The sequence below is a fragment of the Cygnus olor genome, chromosome 3 (genome assembly GCF_009769625.2).
Source record: "Cygnus olor isolate bCygOlo1 chromosome 3, bCygOlo1.pri.v2, whole genome shotgun sequence".
Lineage (NCBI taxonomy): Eukaryota > Metazoa > Chordata > Aves > Anseriformes > Anatidae > Cygnus > Cygnus olor.
The window spans coordinates 105,731,039-105,749,867 of NC_049171.1; the positions used below are offsets into that span (position 1 = coordinate 105,731,039).

Consider the following 18,829-nt stretch of genomic DNA (forward strand, 5'->3'; position numbering starts at 1 on the left):
CATACCTCTCCAGCCACTTGTGCATAAAGTTTTAAACATGATTGTCATTTCATAAAGAAAATAATAGAGCTGTCTTTATCTCTCATTTAATTATAAAATGGCTGTTTGGTCTACTTTAGAAAACAGTATTTACTAGACTATTCCTGCCACATGGTGATTCAAGTTACTCGCATCTACCTCAGTGACAGAAAATGTTAATGTCAACAACAACAACAAAGTACTTCAAGTGTTTATACTATTCTAATTGCAGTTGGACATTACTACAAAAATATAGCCCTAAAAGTGTTTTTATACACTCAAATACATATAAAAATATTTGCATTTTCTAGAAGGCAACGTACTAGCTATAATTGCTATCCTACACATGATATACAAACGTATTGGTAATGCTCAGGTATGGATTAAATCAGTTAATTAGCCAGTCTATCTCACCTATAGAAAACGTATTCAGACTGTCATATTCCATACCTCTGGGAGTCTAGAATTAAACAACCAAGACTTAGTATTAATGTAAGGAATTATCGGCTTTACTGACCACATTCAGTCTGTCTGGATCTCCCAAAAGCATTAAATAAAACTCCTAGACACTTAATTTCAGCGAATTTGTAGCCTTCTGTAACATGGAGGCTGAATCCATTCTATTTTTCCCCAAATATGAGCAGAAATACAACGCAGAAGAAAGGGAGAATATTCTCTCAAGGCTTTCTGCTTATTAACACCAGCCCATTTGTTAAAGTCACGGGAGAATCTGAATAGGAAAAGAAAACCAAGTGACCAACCCCTAAATCTATTGGAATCATACTCTTGCTGTTTGCAACATTATCACAGCATCTACTTAGGAAAGACGCTAATGCCCTGCTTTAAAAAAATGAAAATACTATGCAAGTGTCATTTCAGATACGTCTAAGGCCATTTATTGTGCCCTCATCCTTTTCTTTTTTTTTTTTTTTTTTAAACATGGAAATGTCAGAATAAATGTGTTCTGCGTATTTATAGTGTTGTGCTGGGGGCTGAGCAAAACCTAGTGCAGACTGATGGGCATTTCAACAACCCTGTCAACCTCTTCAGTCTCCCTTATTGACAGAATCCACCCACAAAATCCCAGACATTTAGTATATGGCTAGATTAAAAAATGTAGCAAAATAATACAGTACATTAAACCTTCAAATGGTCTGTTCCCCACATAAGCCTTTTTTTCCTTCCTGGATCTGAGGATATATCAGCACCATGCAATCTCCTCACACAGGCTTCCTCCTACATTATTTCTGCTTCTTCCAGAACTTCATCTAATTTAGTTGCTACATGTTTTCCAAAAAACTTGTATTTCTACTTCTGTGTTTCTAGATATGGACATAATCCTTAATAATCCAGATGAACACATTAAAGACATTAATAGATTTCATCTTCACCCCATTGTCATCTCATGGCAGGGAAGTAGTTAATTTACTAATGAGAGATGAATTGGAAGATGATGTTACCATTTCCCTCAAGTCAGGAAACAAACATAGGTCTTTGATTTCTAGTTAATCGGTCAGCATATTGGATCATCCTCCAGACTGCATTTTAAGGAAATGGCTCCTATTTCTCAATCCATATTTCTATGCATTTCTAGAAGAGAGCAGTATGGTTGGATCCATGGGGCAATTTCAGTTGTTCTCTTTCTTTTCTTAAATGCAGACAGCCCTGGCCATCATCTGTGTTCTATCTTAGGAGAAATTACTGTCACAGGTTTCCTCTTTATGTCAGCTCAGAGAATTTAGTGTTCTACTTTGCATTAAAAAAATCCAATCTAATAACTTAATCTGACTTTTATAAATATATATATACATACATACACATACACGCACATATGTATATATGCTCACAAAATAATACTGTAAAAAGAACATTTCAACAGAGTGGTTAAAGTAAGAAAAATGATGCAATGAAATAATATACTGCCTGCATGCAAATTATTTGTAACAGAACTACATGATCTTTAGGGTCCCTTCCAACCCAAGCCATACTATGATTTCATGATTCTATGAATTGCAAATCTTCAGCCTACTAGAACTTAAAAAAGAATGTGGGGACATAACTATAGGAGTATAGCTAAGTGTGAAGCAATGGCAGTATATAAACAAAACCTGAGCACCAGCTGTGCAGATCTGAATGCTGAATACCAAATGGAACCAAGCACTTAAAGACAACTTTAGCTAACAGATTAAATGTAATAAATCATAAGCTAATTGTTGTTTTATTCAAAACAGACAGAGGATGTTGCTTCTACCCACATGGAAAAAAAAAGTGGTTTTTTGAATAAACCTCCTATACTAATTCATTAACTGAAGAGCGTTCCAAGAATTATTTCATTAAATAAAGTGATCTGAAGTCTATGAAACAGGAGGGCCTATGAACAAAGTTTTATTCTTAATAGCAGTATGTGAGCAAGAAGGCTTCAGACATTACTGTCACAGTCATGTTTAGAGGAAACATCAGGATATAGCATGGTTATACAACATTATGTATGTTGCATATAACATATATTATATAGTTCTGTTGCATTTGGTATTTAACGATACAAGAACAAACACAGTGGCACAGATGGGTCCTTGCCAGCGGTACACAAAAGCAGACTGAACGCTGTAGCCTGCAGTAACCAACTTGTGAGCCTCTCACATATGTATAGCATGGAAACTATTACATTAATTTGCATCACATTTGCTGCAGCAGCTGGGTTGAAACTTTGCTGAAGTACACCGGGAGGTCTGCAAGCATGGTGGCACATTTAGGCTACCTGCTTTGAGTTGCCACCTTGAGTGACTTTACTTTTCTTTCACTCAGCTCTGAGGGATCATCCACAAAAGTAAAGAAATAGAACTTGCTATTATCTAAGTTCTGAAAGGGAATTGTGTGAGCCAAGTATGTAAAACACACAGTATTTCAGTCACAGAAATACACCAAAGGAAATGGTGAACGAGATCGTCAGGCTTACTGCCACTTCAGTTAACGATAAGGGACTGAATGCCTATTGCTTTCTTTTGATAGGAGCGGAGTGATTCTCAGACACAATGCAAGGATTTCTATCCCGCAAGGCAACTGAAATTAAGTAGTGACTATAACAGCCAGGCCTTTTCAGCTATCCAAAGTGCAGAAAAATGCATAGCAGCTACTTGACTGTGTGGTTATGGGTCACTAAGTCTACAACATCTTCTTGTTCCAGATGGGTGAAACAATCCCATTTCACTATAATCCTGATGTAATGATATTTGTTTAGTGTGCTGAAATGTGTTGAGGGGAAACAGCTGGCAGACACAGAACATGAGACAGAACTAAGCATCACTTCATGAAAGAATGACCCGTAAGAAAGGGGTCAGAAGCCTTCTGAATGCATGGATTTGAAGCTGCAAGTGGCCTCAAATCCTTTTCCTCACAAATTGAACTTAAAAAACAACTTTGATTTACAAGCAATTAATCAACAATTTAGACAAGTGTCTTTATGTTCTTTGGATACTAACAATGTTGTAATTTATTTTAACACCACCCCCTACCTCCCCTTCCCACTTTCTGTTAATTCTTTAAAATTCTCTTGCTAAGTCAGACTAACAATTCACAGTGTGAAAAGAAGAGGTGCCCTCCATGCTGCCTCTTCTCAGGTAATATCTGAGAAAGGCTAGCCTTTGCACCATGCGTAATGACCAAAGTTCATCACAACAGGCTGGATGATGCCTCTTAAAGGTAATCCACAGCAGAACTAAAGACAAAGCAACCTATGCAGAATAGCAGCAGCCTGTCTTCTTCGGATTGCATAGTGCAGCGTATGTGAACTATCATTTCTGGTTAAGTTCCCACTTTCCCCTACAGTGCATTAATTAGCAGTGCATTTTTATGCCTGTAATCTCCCAAGCAAATGGATAGGATTTGCTCTCAGTGGCCCAGTATGCTACAACAGCCTGTATGATCCCTTCATCGCTAACAAAGGCTAACAACTCACTGACGGTCTTATCCTATGAGCCTTAGTGACATGAAGCTGTAGTTTCAGAGGTGAAATTGTCTACAGACTATAAAGCTAGCGACAGTACTTACTATTTAGGAGTTCAATGGCAAGGCTATGCGCATAAAAGTATTTTGTAAGTAACCTACATGTTATAGTATCTCTATATAGAAATGACAGGATAAAATTTTCAAGATAATGAATTAGTTATAGATATTAATGAGTTTGAAGGATCATTTGAAAATGTTCATCCAGAACAGAGATTAACTTTTTTTTTTAAAAAAAATCTTTGCTTTTTAAACACAGGACATGAATCTGCAATTGCAACAGAAGTCCACGACGGCACCAGAACTCATGCAGTTCAGCTCCTCTAAGAGTCTGATGTCTTTCAACTCGTGCCAGTGACGGATTTGACTGCATTGGCTGCAGAATTCAGTATTTATTAAGAGAGAGAGAGACAACTATGTGATCACATAAGTTACACATGAAAACAACAAAGCAATCAGCCAACCCAACACACAGGTTGTAAATGCTGCATTTCTAAAGCCACCCTATTTATGTACCTTCAGTGATCCAACTGAGGATCCCATACTCAATAAACATACACTTTGAAGGAGAATGGGATTTACATATGTGACTAGACAGCAAATATTAAAACATATTTAAAGAATTTCAGTGTTCATAGTATCCTATTTTAATTTTTAGAGATCTTGCTTGAATGTCAGTATTAACAAACAACTACATTTTAAAGTATTAATTGAATTATCAAAATCATTAGAAAAAAACTAAAAAAGCAGTCTGTAGAAAAACAAACAAACAAAACCAACATGGCATGGATTTCATGTTTTCCGTTGCATGTAAAAACTCTAGACCAGCTTTTAGGTCTGGTTTAGAGAGCCCTCGTCTACATCATCTTCATCTAGAAGTAGATGTCATAGATGCCATAAAGAAAGGGGCTGGGGGACGTGGCATGGCATATACTGTTGGCTGTAGGGTTAATGGCATCCTTGCATCATCTGCTATCAACATTTCTGATCCTAATTCTTGGGAGAGGACAGTCACCTAGATGACTCAGCTGCTGTTACAGCCCTGAGGAGTTCTAAGCCATCTCTGCACACAAACTGAGACTTCATCTAAATATGCTTCTTCAAAGCCAAACATCAATACGCATAAGAAAATGAAGAATGGGGATATGTCAAACATTGTGAGGACATAACTTACTCTTCAAAGACACAGAAAGGTGTTTGGTTATTAAGATACAATGGGAATATGTGCCAAAACCTGAAAATTTGGCAGTGGCAAATATGGAATTGTTCTGCTCCCAGGTTATACAATAGATTTTGCCACCCCCCTCCAAGAGGAAACAAAAACATTTTCATATTTTTTCTTACTCTATAGGATAATACAGTTTCAAAGCTTTAACTTTGCATTTTTCACACCTTTACACACTTGTGAATTTGTGTTCAAACACAAATTCTTACCTAGAATTTTCTTTATAAAAACATTAATAATTCTTTGTGTAAATGCTAACCACAAATACAATAAAAATATTCTATGAGATAGTAATTATTATTATTATATATAATGTAATATATTTTATGGTTTTAATTAAAAAATAATAACACAAAACAGCCAGCGTTCTCTAATTACTTAAACAGGGTTAATTGGCTTTTTAAATCAGCAGAGCAGCATAAAACAGCTGTGGGTTGCATATGAGCCTGCTCCATCATTCCTCATTGCCATGTTGTTTAAAAGGTTGGTCACACCACAAGTGGAAGTTCTGGGGTTGAGGTCACGTGTCTTTGGTGTCACAGTGTCCTGTTGGTCAATCCTTTATGCTTCTGTCTCCTGGATATGGTCAAAATGAGGCATCAGTGTAAGATGCCTTCATGCACTGATGTCCCATAACACCCTTAACTAATATTGACCTACAATCAGATATTGAAACGTCTCAGTTACTTGAATTGTACCACCCCATTATCATTCATAGGACTGCTGCACACAGATCAGCTGCAAGAGGAAGGCAGCAAGATTTACTCCATTTCGTTAAATTCAGAACAAACTGACACATGCAAAGAGAGGAATGTTGGTTCATAACATTTCTCTAGGAGTTCTGGGATTGACCTTCCTGTCCCACAGCCTACCTTAGCCAAGCATTCTTAGCAAAAGCCAGAAGCCAAGGTCCCTTTGAAAAACTCAGCCATCAGTCTGTACACTTAGACATCTGTACGCCTACCTTCAATTAAAATGTGTGCACTTCCACAACTACCATGTATGCTACCTAGTGCAAATGAATTCTGTCCTTAACACTTAAATTCCCCAGTTTCTGTCATATGGAGAGCACGTATGGGAGTTGAAGCTCATCACTGTGAAGCCTGATGCTATGGGATTTGTTATACGCAAGGGAGCATCTGTTGATTAAAATCCTTGTGATTTACCAGATACATGGGAAGAACATTGCCTATTGGGGCCAATGACTTGTGGACTGTTTGGTGTGAACACCCAGAGAAGATGAAGCAGCGGTTCAGAGGCACAGAACTGCCTGTGTGTAAGAACGCATTGCAGGCCTTACAGCAGATAATTTTAAACTGAGATGGGTGGAGAATACTCTTCCTCCTATTAACTACACTGATTTCATGATTGGTGCATCGCCATAAAATGGGAGGAAAAAAAAAAAAAAACAACAAGCATTTACGATCCTATGCAAAAGTCATGTACTCAAGTACCATTTCTCAAATTGAACTCTTTCCTATGGAAGACACCCCTGTCTTTTTCAAATGCTTGTGTTTATTTGGTTGGCAAGGTGCCCATCACTGTTACTGCTACAATGAATGCTATTTAAATCCACTGCTTCAATACACGTAAGTAAACATACCCTTCACCTGATGTATGCCCTCTAAGGCAACTGACCAAATTTCAGCTCATCAATTTAATATGAAGTCAATTTAATTCTGCTTGACCAAAAATCAGTGCCTATTGTTCCAAAACATGCAATCATCTCACAGTGTATTGCAATTGCTGGTTAAGTGGCTTACTGTTATCAATAAGAGCCCACTCTGATGAGGACAAGAGGACTGCCAGAATCCCTTATGAAAAATAAAAAAAGCTATTTTACACACAACCTTCAGAAATGGTTTCCAACACAAGAGAGCAGGGGCTGCTGTGCGGATGGGCTGTCATAATCAAATCCTTAGAAACAGATGAGAAATAAGCATATTATTCTTGATTTACTATCACTTCATTTATGATTTCCAATTAATACAGATCCACACAGACATGCCAAAGAGATACTAAAGGCCTGATTGTGATATCCTAATTCAAGGAAAAAACATACTCAAAGTCCTTTTGAAGCCTTTCTGCTTCTGCCAACTCTTGCAATTTTTATTGCAAGCCTTGCAGTACTTGATGTTTTGCTTAACATTTTGGCTCCCGGAGTTATAGAACATATGAATCTCCTTTATTTTCATTTTTTAAAAGAAGTTTATCACCTTCATGATTGAATAGAAAAGCTTGCAAATGAGCCTTTTAAAAAGCATCAAAAATAAAAGTGAAAAAGAAGAAAGAACTGTATTATTTAGTTGAATAACTTTATAAAGGGAATGAATGATGTTCTTAGAACAAATTCATGATTCCTAAGCCCCTGTGTATACTTAAAACTCAACAAAAGTTAGCAATACAGTCTATAACTTCACAGGATTCCTACTGTTGCAACATTAAGGTTGGGGATTTCTTTTCTTGCACATAAAGGAATGCCAAATTTTGGGAACATCTTCTAAAAAACTAAATTATGTATCTAACTACACTTCTAAAGAGGTCAAAGAAGATAAATATTAGGAATCTACAGGCTACCTTGCTGCAGGAAGGAGGTGAGCAGTCTTCTCTTCTCCAGCATAGGTGGAGTGAAGAAGTTCTCTTGTAATTCTCAGCTCATGCTCCAATCACCATGGGTTCTCCCAAGCGTTAATGGCAAAGTGAGGAGCAAAGTAGAGAAAACCTCATCAACCACCCACCAGATACTGTTTGTGCACCAGTTGCTCAACCGAGGCAAACTGAGCAGCCCAATCTTTAAAATGCTTGCTCCAAAGACTCTACTATAAGCTATACGATGGTCACAGAGGAGAGCTGGAGCTCAGGGTCTGCTATCTGAAGATCCTGGATCAAAAACCATGTAGTAAGCTACCCCTCCCCTCATGATGGCTGCAAATCTACATGCAGTTCATTAACACTGAAAATATTGCACTAACCTCCTTGTTCCTCCCACCTACTAATTCCACAACCACCACCCTTTTCTTCTTTTTTTTTCCTCCTTACCTGATAACTTTTGTTTATTCTGTAAGCTATTTGAGTCAGGGGCTGTCACTTCATATGTGTTTATGCATTGCCTTGCAAAAAGGCTGACAGCTGTAGATGCTGTTATAATCAAGGAGAAAGGAGGGTGGAATTTTCAAGGTACTAAGGAAAATGAGTCATTCACCTACCATTGACATTCAATAGGCTTTGAGTACCTTTCTCCACTTTGAAAATCTACAGTTACAAGTATAATAATTAAGATGTCTGTCATCACCAAAACATCCATTGTTAAAATATGGCACAGCCTCCAATAGGGAAAACCTTCGTTTAGAGCATAGTCACTGACAAAAAGAAATTTGTTTCAGAAGCGCTAAGACCTCATTTGTTGAAAATAATGAGCAGCAGTATTCAACATACATTCTGGCAAGTATTATGTCTATCTTGTATCATATATTGCATTAGTTAGGTATCTGCTGAGAAGCACACACTCCATCAATTTAAGCACTAATACTGTAGGTTCTTTAAAATAACATTTCCTATAAATAGAGATTTAAATGGTCTTCTTTAAGTATTATAATCTTTAATTGAATTCAATACCTCTGCAAATGAAGCAAACAATTTCTGACTGATTAGATCATTTGCCTCTATTCTATTTCAGACATGCACTGGTTTGCAATAATGTAAGTTTTTTTTTTTTTTTTTCATTAGCAATTGCCTTTCAGCTGCGTATTTTCTTCAGTAACCTAATTAACGCTAGAAAGGTACCTTTCCTTCTTGTGCATTACATTATGTCAATGTAGTTGACACTCTTGCAGAGGTTATGTGTAAATAAAGTCAGAAAAAAGTGTAAATGACAAAAATAAAAGGGATGCAGAAAGTAAAAGTAGATTTTCCTTGAGAGGAGGAGTGCCCTCATCTCCAAGCGAAATAAAGATATAAATTGACTATTCAGTACCCTGCGGGACAAACCCGTGGGAGTCCTATGAATCACTAGCACAAAAATTATTACACGCAAGTAGAACAATAAAACATGTATTAACGAATAGAAGATATCTCATCCGCAATTTGATTTAGTAGCTTTCTAGGTCTGAGTTTGTTGCACGAATAACATAGCAAACTTCAGGCAAATTTTAGCTTTGATTTTGGGATATTATTAGTCTCTTAAAATCAAATCACAGGCCTAATTGTAAACTATGTTCCAGAGCAGTCCTTGGCTAATTAACTATTATAATTGTAATGACAATACAGATCCTACCAGGCAGGATGTTTAGACATAACTGAAGTAAACCACTGTGGATTATTAATGGCAAGAAAGGCTCAGGTATAGACTCAGGATACCATGTGTTTTGACAGCATTAACACCAAACACTTTCCTTGTAAAGGCTGATTTCAGGTTCTTAAATACAGAAATATTCCTACCAAGTTGTTTCAAATGGACCGCAGCAAGAGCTTATACCAGCAAGGCGAGGGAGACCAACCTAAACCTTCATCCTGAGAATGTGCTTTGGCAAGATCCTATGGATGTCCAGATGCTCCTGGAGCCTGCCTGAGACTTATGATGGGGCATAATAAGCAGGTGCTCGCAGCATTGTGCTGTAACCAGCTCAGCCAGGAGGGGTTGAAGGAATGGCACAATAGCACTGAGGTCAATGCTCCAGAGGCAGCGAGTAAAAAACTTATATGGATGGATGTTCTGATAAAGTTGATAAGGGCCACACCTTATTTCAGGCATCTGGAAACAAATCTTTGGAAGATATTTTTGCCTAGTCATCTATTTTCCTTCTTCACACACACACACACACACACACACACACACAAAATACGGCTTGCTAGAGTTGCTCATTTAGGACACTTTTTCCCCCAAAATATGCAATTGGAATACCTCAAAAAGAAAAATCTCTGTAGTGGGGAATATTTCTGGGAACTGACATCAACTTATATAGCAACTATACCAGTAAACTCCCATCACCCACTGATTATGCAAGGTCCAAACTGAGAATGGTCCCTGTGACACTCTTACTCCCAAATTGTGCCTCAGAGTTACCCGAGAGAGTGGCAGAGGCCAAAAGCAGGCTGGGAATTGTTAGAACAGTTTAATTTTATAAAAGTAAAATTAGCTTAATTTTATCTTAGGAGCATTAATTTAGCCCAAATTTTTCCACTCTGTAAGGATGTACTGCTCATTTAGATACTTGATCTCCCCCTCTGAAATTTGGTGGTCTTGCATCTCACTGAGGTCAGACTAGACGGATAATGAAATAGGAGATGCTGTTTAAAACACAATTAATGGTGAAGAAAATTTATTGCTTATTTAATAAAACACTGCAGCTTACTGCAATAGCCATTAAAAGAACTGCAGTCTACAGAACAGCTTTACAATGAATGGCCTTTTCTAGAGGCAGCTGGTTCCTTCTATCTCTAGTTTGGTTTTAGTTGTGTCCTGTCCCCCCCCGCCTCCTTTATTTTTTTTTAAGATTCTCATACAAAAGGAGAGATTAATAAACACAGAAAATGCATAAAACTGTTCACTTGAAAATACAAATCAATAAGATTTTTAAATGCTCACTTTTAACTTAAATGTTTTGCCTCATTTTACAAAATAACTTTTTTTTATTATTCTTACATCACTATAGTTGTCAATCCGTAGTATAAAGTGTACAAAAATACCACAGACAAAAAAAGCTGACGTGTCAAGTTTGATGTCCTGATCAAATTCAAACAGTGTGTTGAGGTTTTACACAGAAAACAGGCAACTTGACCTCAAACTCCCAGTCTAACCAGCATGTTCTCCTCCATTTTTGAGAAAATTAACTTCGTTCATCACATCATGATCCCATTCCTCCCTACAGCTTGTGTCACTTTCTTTGCTCTTTGATCTACTTCTGAATCCTGGAGTGGAGCTGTCAAGGTTTAACGGCACAGTGGGTGCACAAACAAGCATGTGAACCAAGTGAATATATGAAAAGCTTTTGGCAGTGTACTTTTTTTTTTTTTTTATAATACATTTCAAGCACACATCAGAATAAATATAAAAAAAAAATTAAGAATCTTCTCTACCAGAGAAATGTCGTGGTAAGTTTTAGTTTTTTAAAATACAAAATCTGAATGCTGTTATTCAGGGTAGCCACAAGATGAAGGTACTTAATTCAACTCACCTGCTTCCTCCCTCACCTTTTTAAGAAAATAAAATTCCCCCAAATACAGAGATCCTGACAAAACCTACTAAATATATCACTAAATTCATGAGATGTAAATAATCTCAATAAACAGTAAACAACAGACTCTGACTTGGAGCCTGAATCTCCCAGGGTGCAGGGTGCTCTTAATTCCCTTTGCAGCCACTGTCTCTTCAAGAGGAATTCTGCCTGAGAAGATTCTAAATCTTTTAATATGCTGGAAAGTGCTAATTCTCCCTTTCCAGCCTCCATCATCTTTTTGCCTTCTCACCATCTTCCTGTTCTCTCCCCAAATGAGGTCTTACTTCTCCACCTCATAGATAAACACACCATTTCATTATGTCTTAATTCCAGAAATCCTGCACTTCCACACTGAAAATAATCAATGTTAGCTATCATAGGAAGAAATAGAATTAAAAAAAAATGCACCATTCTGAAGATGGACGGCAGGGCAATAAAAGTCATTACAAGAAAAATCTCAACTGGAAAGTTTGCCTAATTTAGACAAACTGCAATATCCTTACATTCCCTCTAAATGCTGACCAACATCACATCTGTGAGCCATGTGTGTTACAGAACTTTTATCTGTAACTGATACATTTCTTCAACAGGAATAATTTCATCTGTAGTGTGAATGCAATATAGAAAGCCACACTCAAAGATGAGAAAACTTTTGGAAAAGGTGAGGAAGCTGACTAACCTGACCAATAGGCTCTTTTGTTGGGGCCTTTCCTCTTCTAGCGGTGCTTGTGGCCAAAGTGGTGGTTGTTTCCATGACTGATGTTGACATCTCAGACTGCATTGCTGTGGCTGTAGACTCAGTTGTCATAGAGGAAGGCACTTCACCAACAAGTCTCACATTTCCTTCTATAATGATGTTGGCATCATTTTCCGCTGCCATATTCAGAACTTTCAAGCCATTGTAGTAAAGACCAGAGAGCTGGCCTTGGAAAGGATGGCCACGTTCCTTGCCTCCAATTTTTATAGTTGCTTGGCTATTGAAGATTGTGAGCTGACGCCCTGTAAAGATAATATTATATACATGCAAAAATGTTGACTGTGAACACCATACTCTACAAGAATGATAACAGATTTTCATGGAGTGGATAATGACAGCAATAAACTATAAGAAAAGATTTGACTCATAATTCATTGCTTTTTAATGAGGTGTCCATGAAATGCATAAATTTTGAGAGCATTTGCATTTTCTAAATTTGCCACATTTCTAGTGTGTGGTTGCTTTTTTTCTGTGTGTGTGTGTTTTTTGTTTGTTTGTTTTTGCTAAAAGGCCAATCAAATATATTTGTAAATGCTTTTAGTACTATGATACCCCTCTCCCTTTTACCTGAACACAGTGTTAAGCTTTTTGGTGTGTGTCAAGAATGCCAGGTTTCAATTTCCTTATTTTTTCTTCAAAGACTTTTCTTTCAAAGATTTTTCCATGTAATACACTGTTGGGCCTATAGCTTTAAGTATGTACATGTGAGTTTATGTATATATAGACATATACAAATATGTATATACACACAGAGTTTATATATACGCAAACATTTCACTAGGTTAAGAGAATTTTAAGGAACGTTATGCAGTAATCTGTCATATCTATGTAGCAGTGAATAAAATATTTACTTTTTTAATTAAATGTTTCCTTTTTGTATTTAAATGTTTATTTTCCTTCAACATACACACTGAAAAGAAACACATGGTTCACACTGAGTATCTCAGAGGCAGATTCAAAAATAGATGTCTGATTGGCTTTCAGCAAGGCTATCAATTAAAATAAAAAATTTTAGATGTAAAAGCGGCTTCAGAAATGATACACATACCAATGGAAAAATCATGGCACATTTCCATTCAACAGAGAAATCCTCAGCAACAGTACCACTCTTAGTAAATAGAAGTCACTTTAGCAGATTGGTTTCTGCTCACAAAAAGCATGCACACAACTTTAAGTTCTGTTTTAATTAGTGTTTGTTCCAAAATCCCCTTAGAAGGTTGCAAACGTTAAAGGGACTTCATTTTGATTGGCAATTCATCTTGCCCACTATTTAAGATTCCTACACTTTAAACAAATTTTTTTTTCAGGACCATAATGAAGATATCATAACTACATATATTTTTAGTTAATAATTTAGATGCTGGAGCATGTAATGTAATCTATGAATGATTTATAATTTTTTGTTAATGTTTGCTGTGAGTACCTTCATAGATTGAGTTAGTGGATTATATTTAACAGTCCCTTTAACCTTAAGTTATCAGGGTAAGATTATTAAACAGCTGGTACTTCTAGAAATGTAGAGAAATTATTATACAAGGTATGCAAATATTACTCTATATTTTACTATTTTAAATTTGTTTTTAATTTAGTTTTACTGAAATTTATTTTTTATGTTTATTAGTGTTACAATGAAGTACTACTTGGTTATGTTCAAATTATTTTTTTATTTGAAGTTTTAATCAATGTTTTTTACCTTTGTCGAGTAGCCATTCATCAACTACTCGACCAAGTCGATATGGAATTCGCTGTCTAGCAATCGCCAGGCGCTCGTTATCATTGTTTCCTTTAAAGTTTAAAGAGACATTTCATTGGTTAAAATCTGTAAGGTCAAAGGTTAAAAGTTAATACTTAAAGCTTGAGCTATACAGTTGCCACATGATTTTTTGAAATTTGGAATTTTAAAAAGTGCTACCTGGAACATTTCATGGTTCAGACTTTTCATTCATTCATTTATTTTATTTTAGCAAACAAAATTATTCCTATGTTAATTGAAAATTAGAAATCTGCATTTGAGCTAGGTTATTAAACTTATGTTATAGACAGACCCAAAAAACAAATTTAAACATCATAGAATGGCTTTACAAAAAAATGATCATTGACCTCAGGGTTTTGTCTTTTTTGATGTTTCTTATTAACTAGTTAAACACGTTCAGGTGAAACAGGTTTAAGTTTTCCAAAGACATCCAACCTCTCACTCCAGGTTAGTCATTTAAAGAAGAAGAACACAAGTCTTAATCACCATTTAAGGCACACTTCTGCTGTCTAGAAATAGACCTGCCATAAAATATGTCCTAGTCAGAAAAAACGCATTCTTATTTGCTTCACTTAAACAAATTCCAGAGATCCAAATATACAGTACAGAACAGACTAGCGTATTCACCATTTGTACGTTCTCATAGGACATGTTGACCATGTCTTGAAGGAACACCAAGGCTTTGACAAAAGTGACTTGCTGAAAGGTAACCTTGTTCTGAAATGTAGAAACACTTAACAATTTAGCAAGAGGCTATCTTTAGTGGGGTTTCATAAATTAAGGACTATTCAGAACTCTGCAATGCAAAACAGAAACTTGTCATATTTGCAGACTGTATCTATTCTCAGTCTGTTCGGAGGTCCTTGATTGCTTAAAATAAAACAATGACATAAAATAAGGTTGATACAGTCATGAATATATCAGACAGTGAGGAATAATTAGCAAATCACTTTAAATGTTTATTTTTAATTATATGTATTGTGTGTGATTTAATGACATAGCTATTATTCCTCAGAAAACCATCCATTACTGTCTTCTATTTGAAATTTCTCTTAGGAGACGGTAAACCTCAATATTTCCTTCATTGTACAGGTTTTTGGTGGTGGTAGTATTTTAGACCAACAATATCTTTTGCTTCCATTATATTGGTTCATATTAGATTTAAAATAAATAAATAAATAAAAAGCACTCGAGAGATACAAGAAAAGCTGTCAAAAGCAGTTATTTCTAATTCAGGCCCCAATCCAAAGTCAATCTTGCTTCAATGTGCAAACTATCTTTAAACTGTCTCTGACTTTCACCAGCAATGAACCAAGTCTTGTATCTGCAGTGGAAACGGTAAGTACAGGGTGCAGTAGCCCATTGTAGTGCAGAAATACATTTACTTAAGCTAGCAGGATCTTACTGCTAGTTATCAAAACAAAGTATTATCCAAATTCAGGAAATCAATTGTCTAGTTTGTCAGACAATTACCCCCTCTACCAGCAACACAGGGTTGCAGGGAAGAATCAATTCTGTAGCCCTCAGAAACCGCAAAAGCAACAGCTTCTGTAGCAAAAAACATCATGGTTTTGTGCAGATACTTATTTTGCAATGCCATGAGCTGCCACTTACCATGTTTCCCTCATTTGGTTTAGCATGTATGTAGTTCACTATGGCAGAAGCTGATCTTTTGAGAGGATGTCCTTCTCCTATCCACCTTCCAATGTACTATATGAATTCTATATGCATGTCAATATTGAAAAGTGCATGGGTGTATACATTAAAGTATATACATACATATCTTTCCATATGCACATTTTGTTCTATGCTCAAGTTTCAAAAACATTCTCTGCAAAACAATATTTTACTGAAAATTTCCATTTTCTACTATTTCAGGAAAATGAAAATTTAAAATATAAGGTTTTAGAAAAAGACTCATGGTATAAGAATACAGAATGTCTTATGATTTTTTCTTTTTTCCTGTTATGATCTTTGAAATTGCTGCTCTTCATCTTGGGCCTGAAACTAGCTCCTTCAGTCATGACAAACTTTCTGTTACTGAATGCAAATTTCAGAAGTACAGGAAAAACATGAGAAATGTCATATAATCAACATGGGACCAAAGATAAGTAGACGCAATCCTCCATATTTCTTATCAATGAGTTAACAAGTGATATCTCCTGACAGACAGTTATTTTTAAGACTTAAATTTAGCTTTTTATTAAAGTATTTATGCAGTTTTTATTGAGGTATTATCAGTTAATTCAAAGAATAAGTGAGAATGTCCTATTTCCAAAAGGCTTCCTTACCTTAAAACAAAAGAATCATGAACTTTTGTTGCTGTTGGATACCCTTGTTTTGTTATCCATGTTTAAACAAAAGGAGGGGAGATTCTCCTACGTTATTTATAAGAAAAGGCTAAATAACTGTTCAGAAGAGGTTTTGCTGCACAAAGGATCTATTAAATCAATGGAAAGAATTCTCATGGATGTTGATAATCACTAACTCATGAGATTCACAGATCACTCAGTGTCATTTACTGGGTGCCATTCATGAACTAATGCTCCCTAGACTGCAGAAGCCCCATACAATCATGTCAAACTGAAGAAGTGCTTGCAACTGCATACACCAGGAAGGCATTAAATGCTATGCTGTTACAAGCAGTCAGTGTACATTAGTTGCACCTGGTGGATGGACAGTCTGTAGTCACCACTCTAGATCGCTACCACTATGGCATCTCTCTACTGTAATTTCATTACTAACACTGGATTTATCCAAGACAAAGTTTATTGCTCCTTTCACTTTCAGTACTTGGCAGCTGCTCCAGGACATCTCTATGGTGATCGTGGAAACTCCTCTGTAAATTAGCAGTATAAATTTAGTCCTGGCCAGCTTATACATTTCTCTGAATTATTTCATTAAAAACTCCATGTGGTACATACGTTTTTGAGAATATTGAACCCTAGTATAATGTGATTCTATCTATATTATGCTTTATACTAACTGCAGCAGTCTTGTACCACTGAGAGCAAAATAAAAATGAAAAGTAAGGAAATAACCATTTGATTTGTAAAGGTCACACAAAAAAATAATTGCTGATTACATTAGCCTATCTCTCATCAGAGAGAAAAGTGCATAGTCAAATGCATCTCAATTTGACACTATTACATTAGCTTAAGTTCTTCTAGTAGATAATATAAATGGAAAGGCTAGGAGGAAATGGTGTGGAACTTTCCAGCTTTAGTTTCAAGGAGAACACACAGGTTTACTAATGAGGAAACTAGTAGGTGCATAGGTATCTTAACAAGCACATTCAAAAAATTACATAGCACTGAAAATAGTGAAAACAACATTAAAAACAACAAAAATCCTAGTATCGCACTGAAAATACAAATACATATTTTCAATAACTGATTCTTCCCAAATAGTTGCTTTGAATTCAGCAAAACTATGTGCATTTACTTCATCTGGTAATCTTATCCCTAGTAGGGAAAACAAAAATACTACATATTGTTTCTCTCAGGAGTATTCAGTGAACATTTTTCATGATTCCTTTATTTATGCTTGTTTTTACCAATAGGGTGAACGACAAGGAACTTCTTCAATAAAAATACTTCCAAGAAGGTTAATAAATATTTTCATACCCTAAATAAAACTGCACCTTTGAGATTTTATTTCTGTAATCCTTTTGAAAGATTGTTTTGTTAGGCATGCTTTTCAACAGTAATTCACAAGAAACAAATGATATGCCTAAACTTTAATTGTAGATAGATATATGACTACCCAGCATGACACTTCCTGGCTAGATGGCCAAAATTTCTGTGATTAAAAAAGCTGGGTAAAAATGTTTCACTCATGATGTGCACCATGTCATTGTCTAACCTGACTGAACTCTGAATGGAATCATTCTTCTATCAAACAGACAATATTTTGTCACAACGAAGTATTAATTCTGCATGAACAGAAAGACTTCAAGGGAATAACAGTAATTTCAAAGAATCAAGGTAAGCGGAGAGGAGCAGCAAAGGTCAAATCTTTGAGTCAGAGCAAAATCTTGTGGTAAGATTGAGAAGCAGTCCCAAAAAACTTAATCATACCTTTATATCTATAGGTCATCAGGGACAAACCAACTACGTGAACTTCACTAATATGTATTTTATCCCTCCTGATTTATTATATTGTCAGTACTGGAGTGTAATTCTATTTTGTCCTCAGAAATAAAGGTGTCAGTTATTGATGTGAAATAGCAGCATCCTTGAAAGAGAATAAGAAGGTTGAAAATTGAGAGTCTGTGAAGAACAACCTGAAGTCTAGAGAATATTTTCTTTGAAACAAACCCTTCAACAGAATACAAATTCACTTTGTTAGTCTCAGTGATCTCCTAGGAAAATAAATAACAAACTGAAGTAACTGAGGTCTATCTCCATTTATGAACAACCCCCTCTCCCTAGTTGTGCTCATCATGATCTTGGCAGTGCTACTTCTGAATCATAACTTCCCTGACATCTGCAGGAGGAAGGCAGAGACCCATATCATTCCTCCAGATATGGTTAAGGATGAAACCTGACTAAAGTGTCAGCTGCACGGCATGGGATGAAACAACTGTGGCTCTAGGGTATTGAGGCAAGCTGTCCCCATACTGTATCACATGGCCAGGCGACGAAATGAAAGCCCAATCTCATTAATGGCCCACAGTAAAGTCCTCCTAAATCATATATTACTATTACCATGCTTACAGTTGTATGTACAAATATATATTAATGTTGAAATACACTGAAAACACAAAGACCGTGGTCTAAAATTTGTACAACATAGAATCATAAAATCATAGAATCATTAAGGTTGGAAAAGACCTTCAAGATCATCTGGTCTAACCA

At 36.1% G+C, this 18,829-nt stretch overlaps 1 protein-coding gene across 30 annotated transcripts in view; it reads right to left on the minus strand.

The window, feature by feature from the left end:
• Positions 1-18,829, minus strand: part of NRXN1 (neurexin 1) — a 734,224-nt gene that overhangs the window by 77,644 nt on the left and 637,751 nt on the right. For 19 of the 30 annotated variants that reach the window (XM_040551878.1, XM_040551893.1, XM_040551892.1 and 16 more), the window contains 2 exons: positions 13,911-14,000; positions 12,140-12,459 (listed from right to left, as the gene is read on the minus strand). In XM_040551878.1, coding sequence (XP_040407812.1) covers positions 12,140-12,459; positions 13,911-14,000 — 410 coding nt within the window. The remainder of the gene's footprint in view (positions 1-12,139; positions 12,460-13,910; positions 14,001-18,829) is intronic. The other 11 variants (XM_040551901.1, XM_040551900.1, XM_040551898.1 and 8 more) reach the window with 1 other exon arrangement.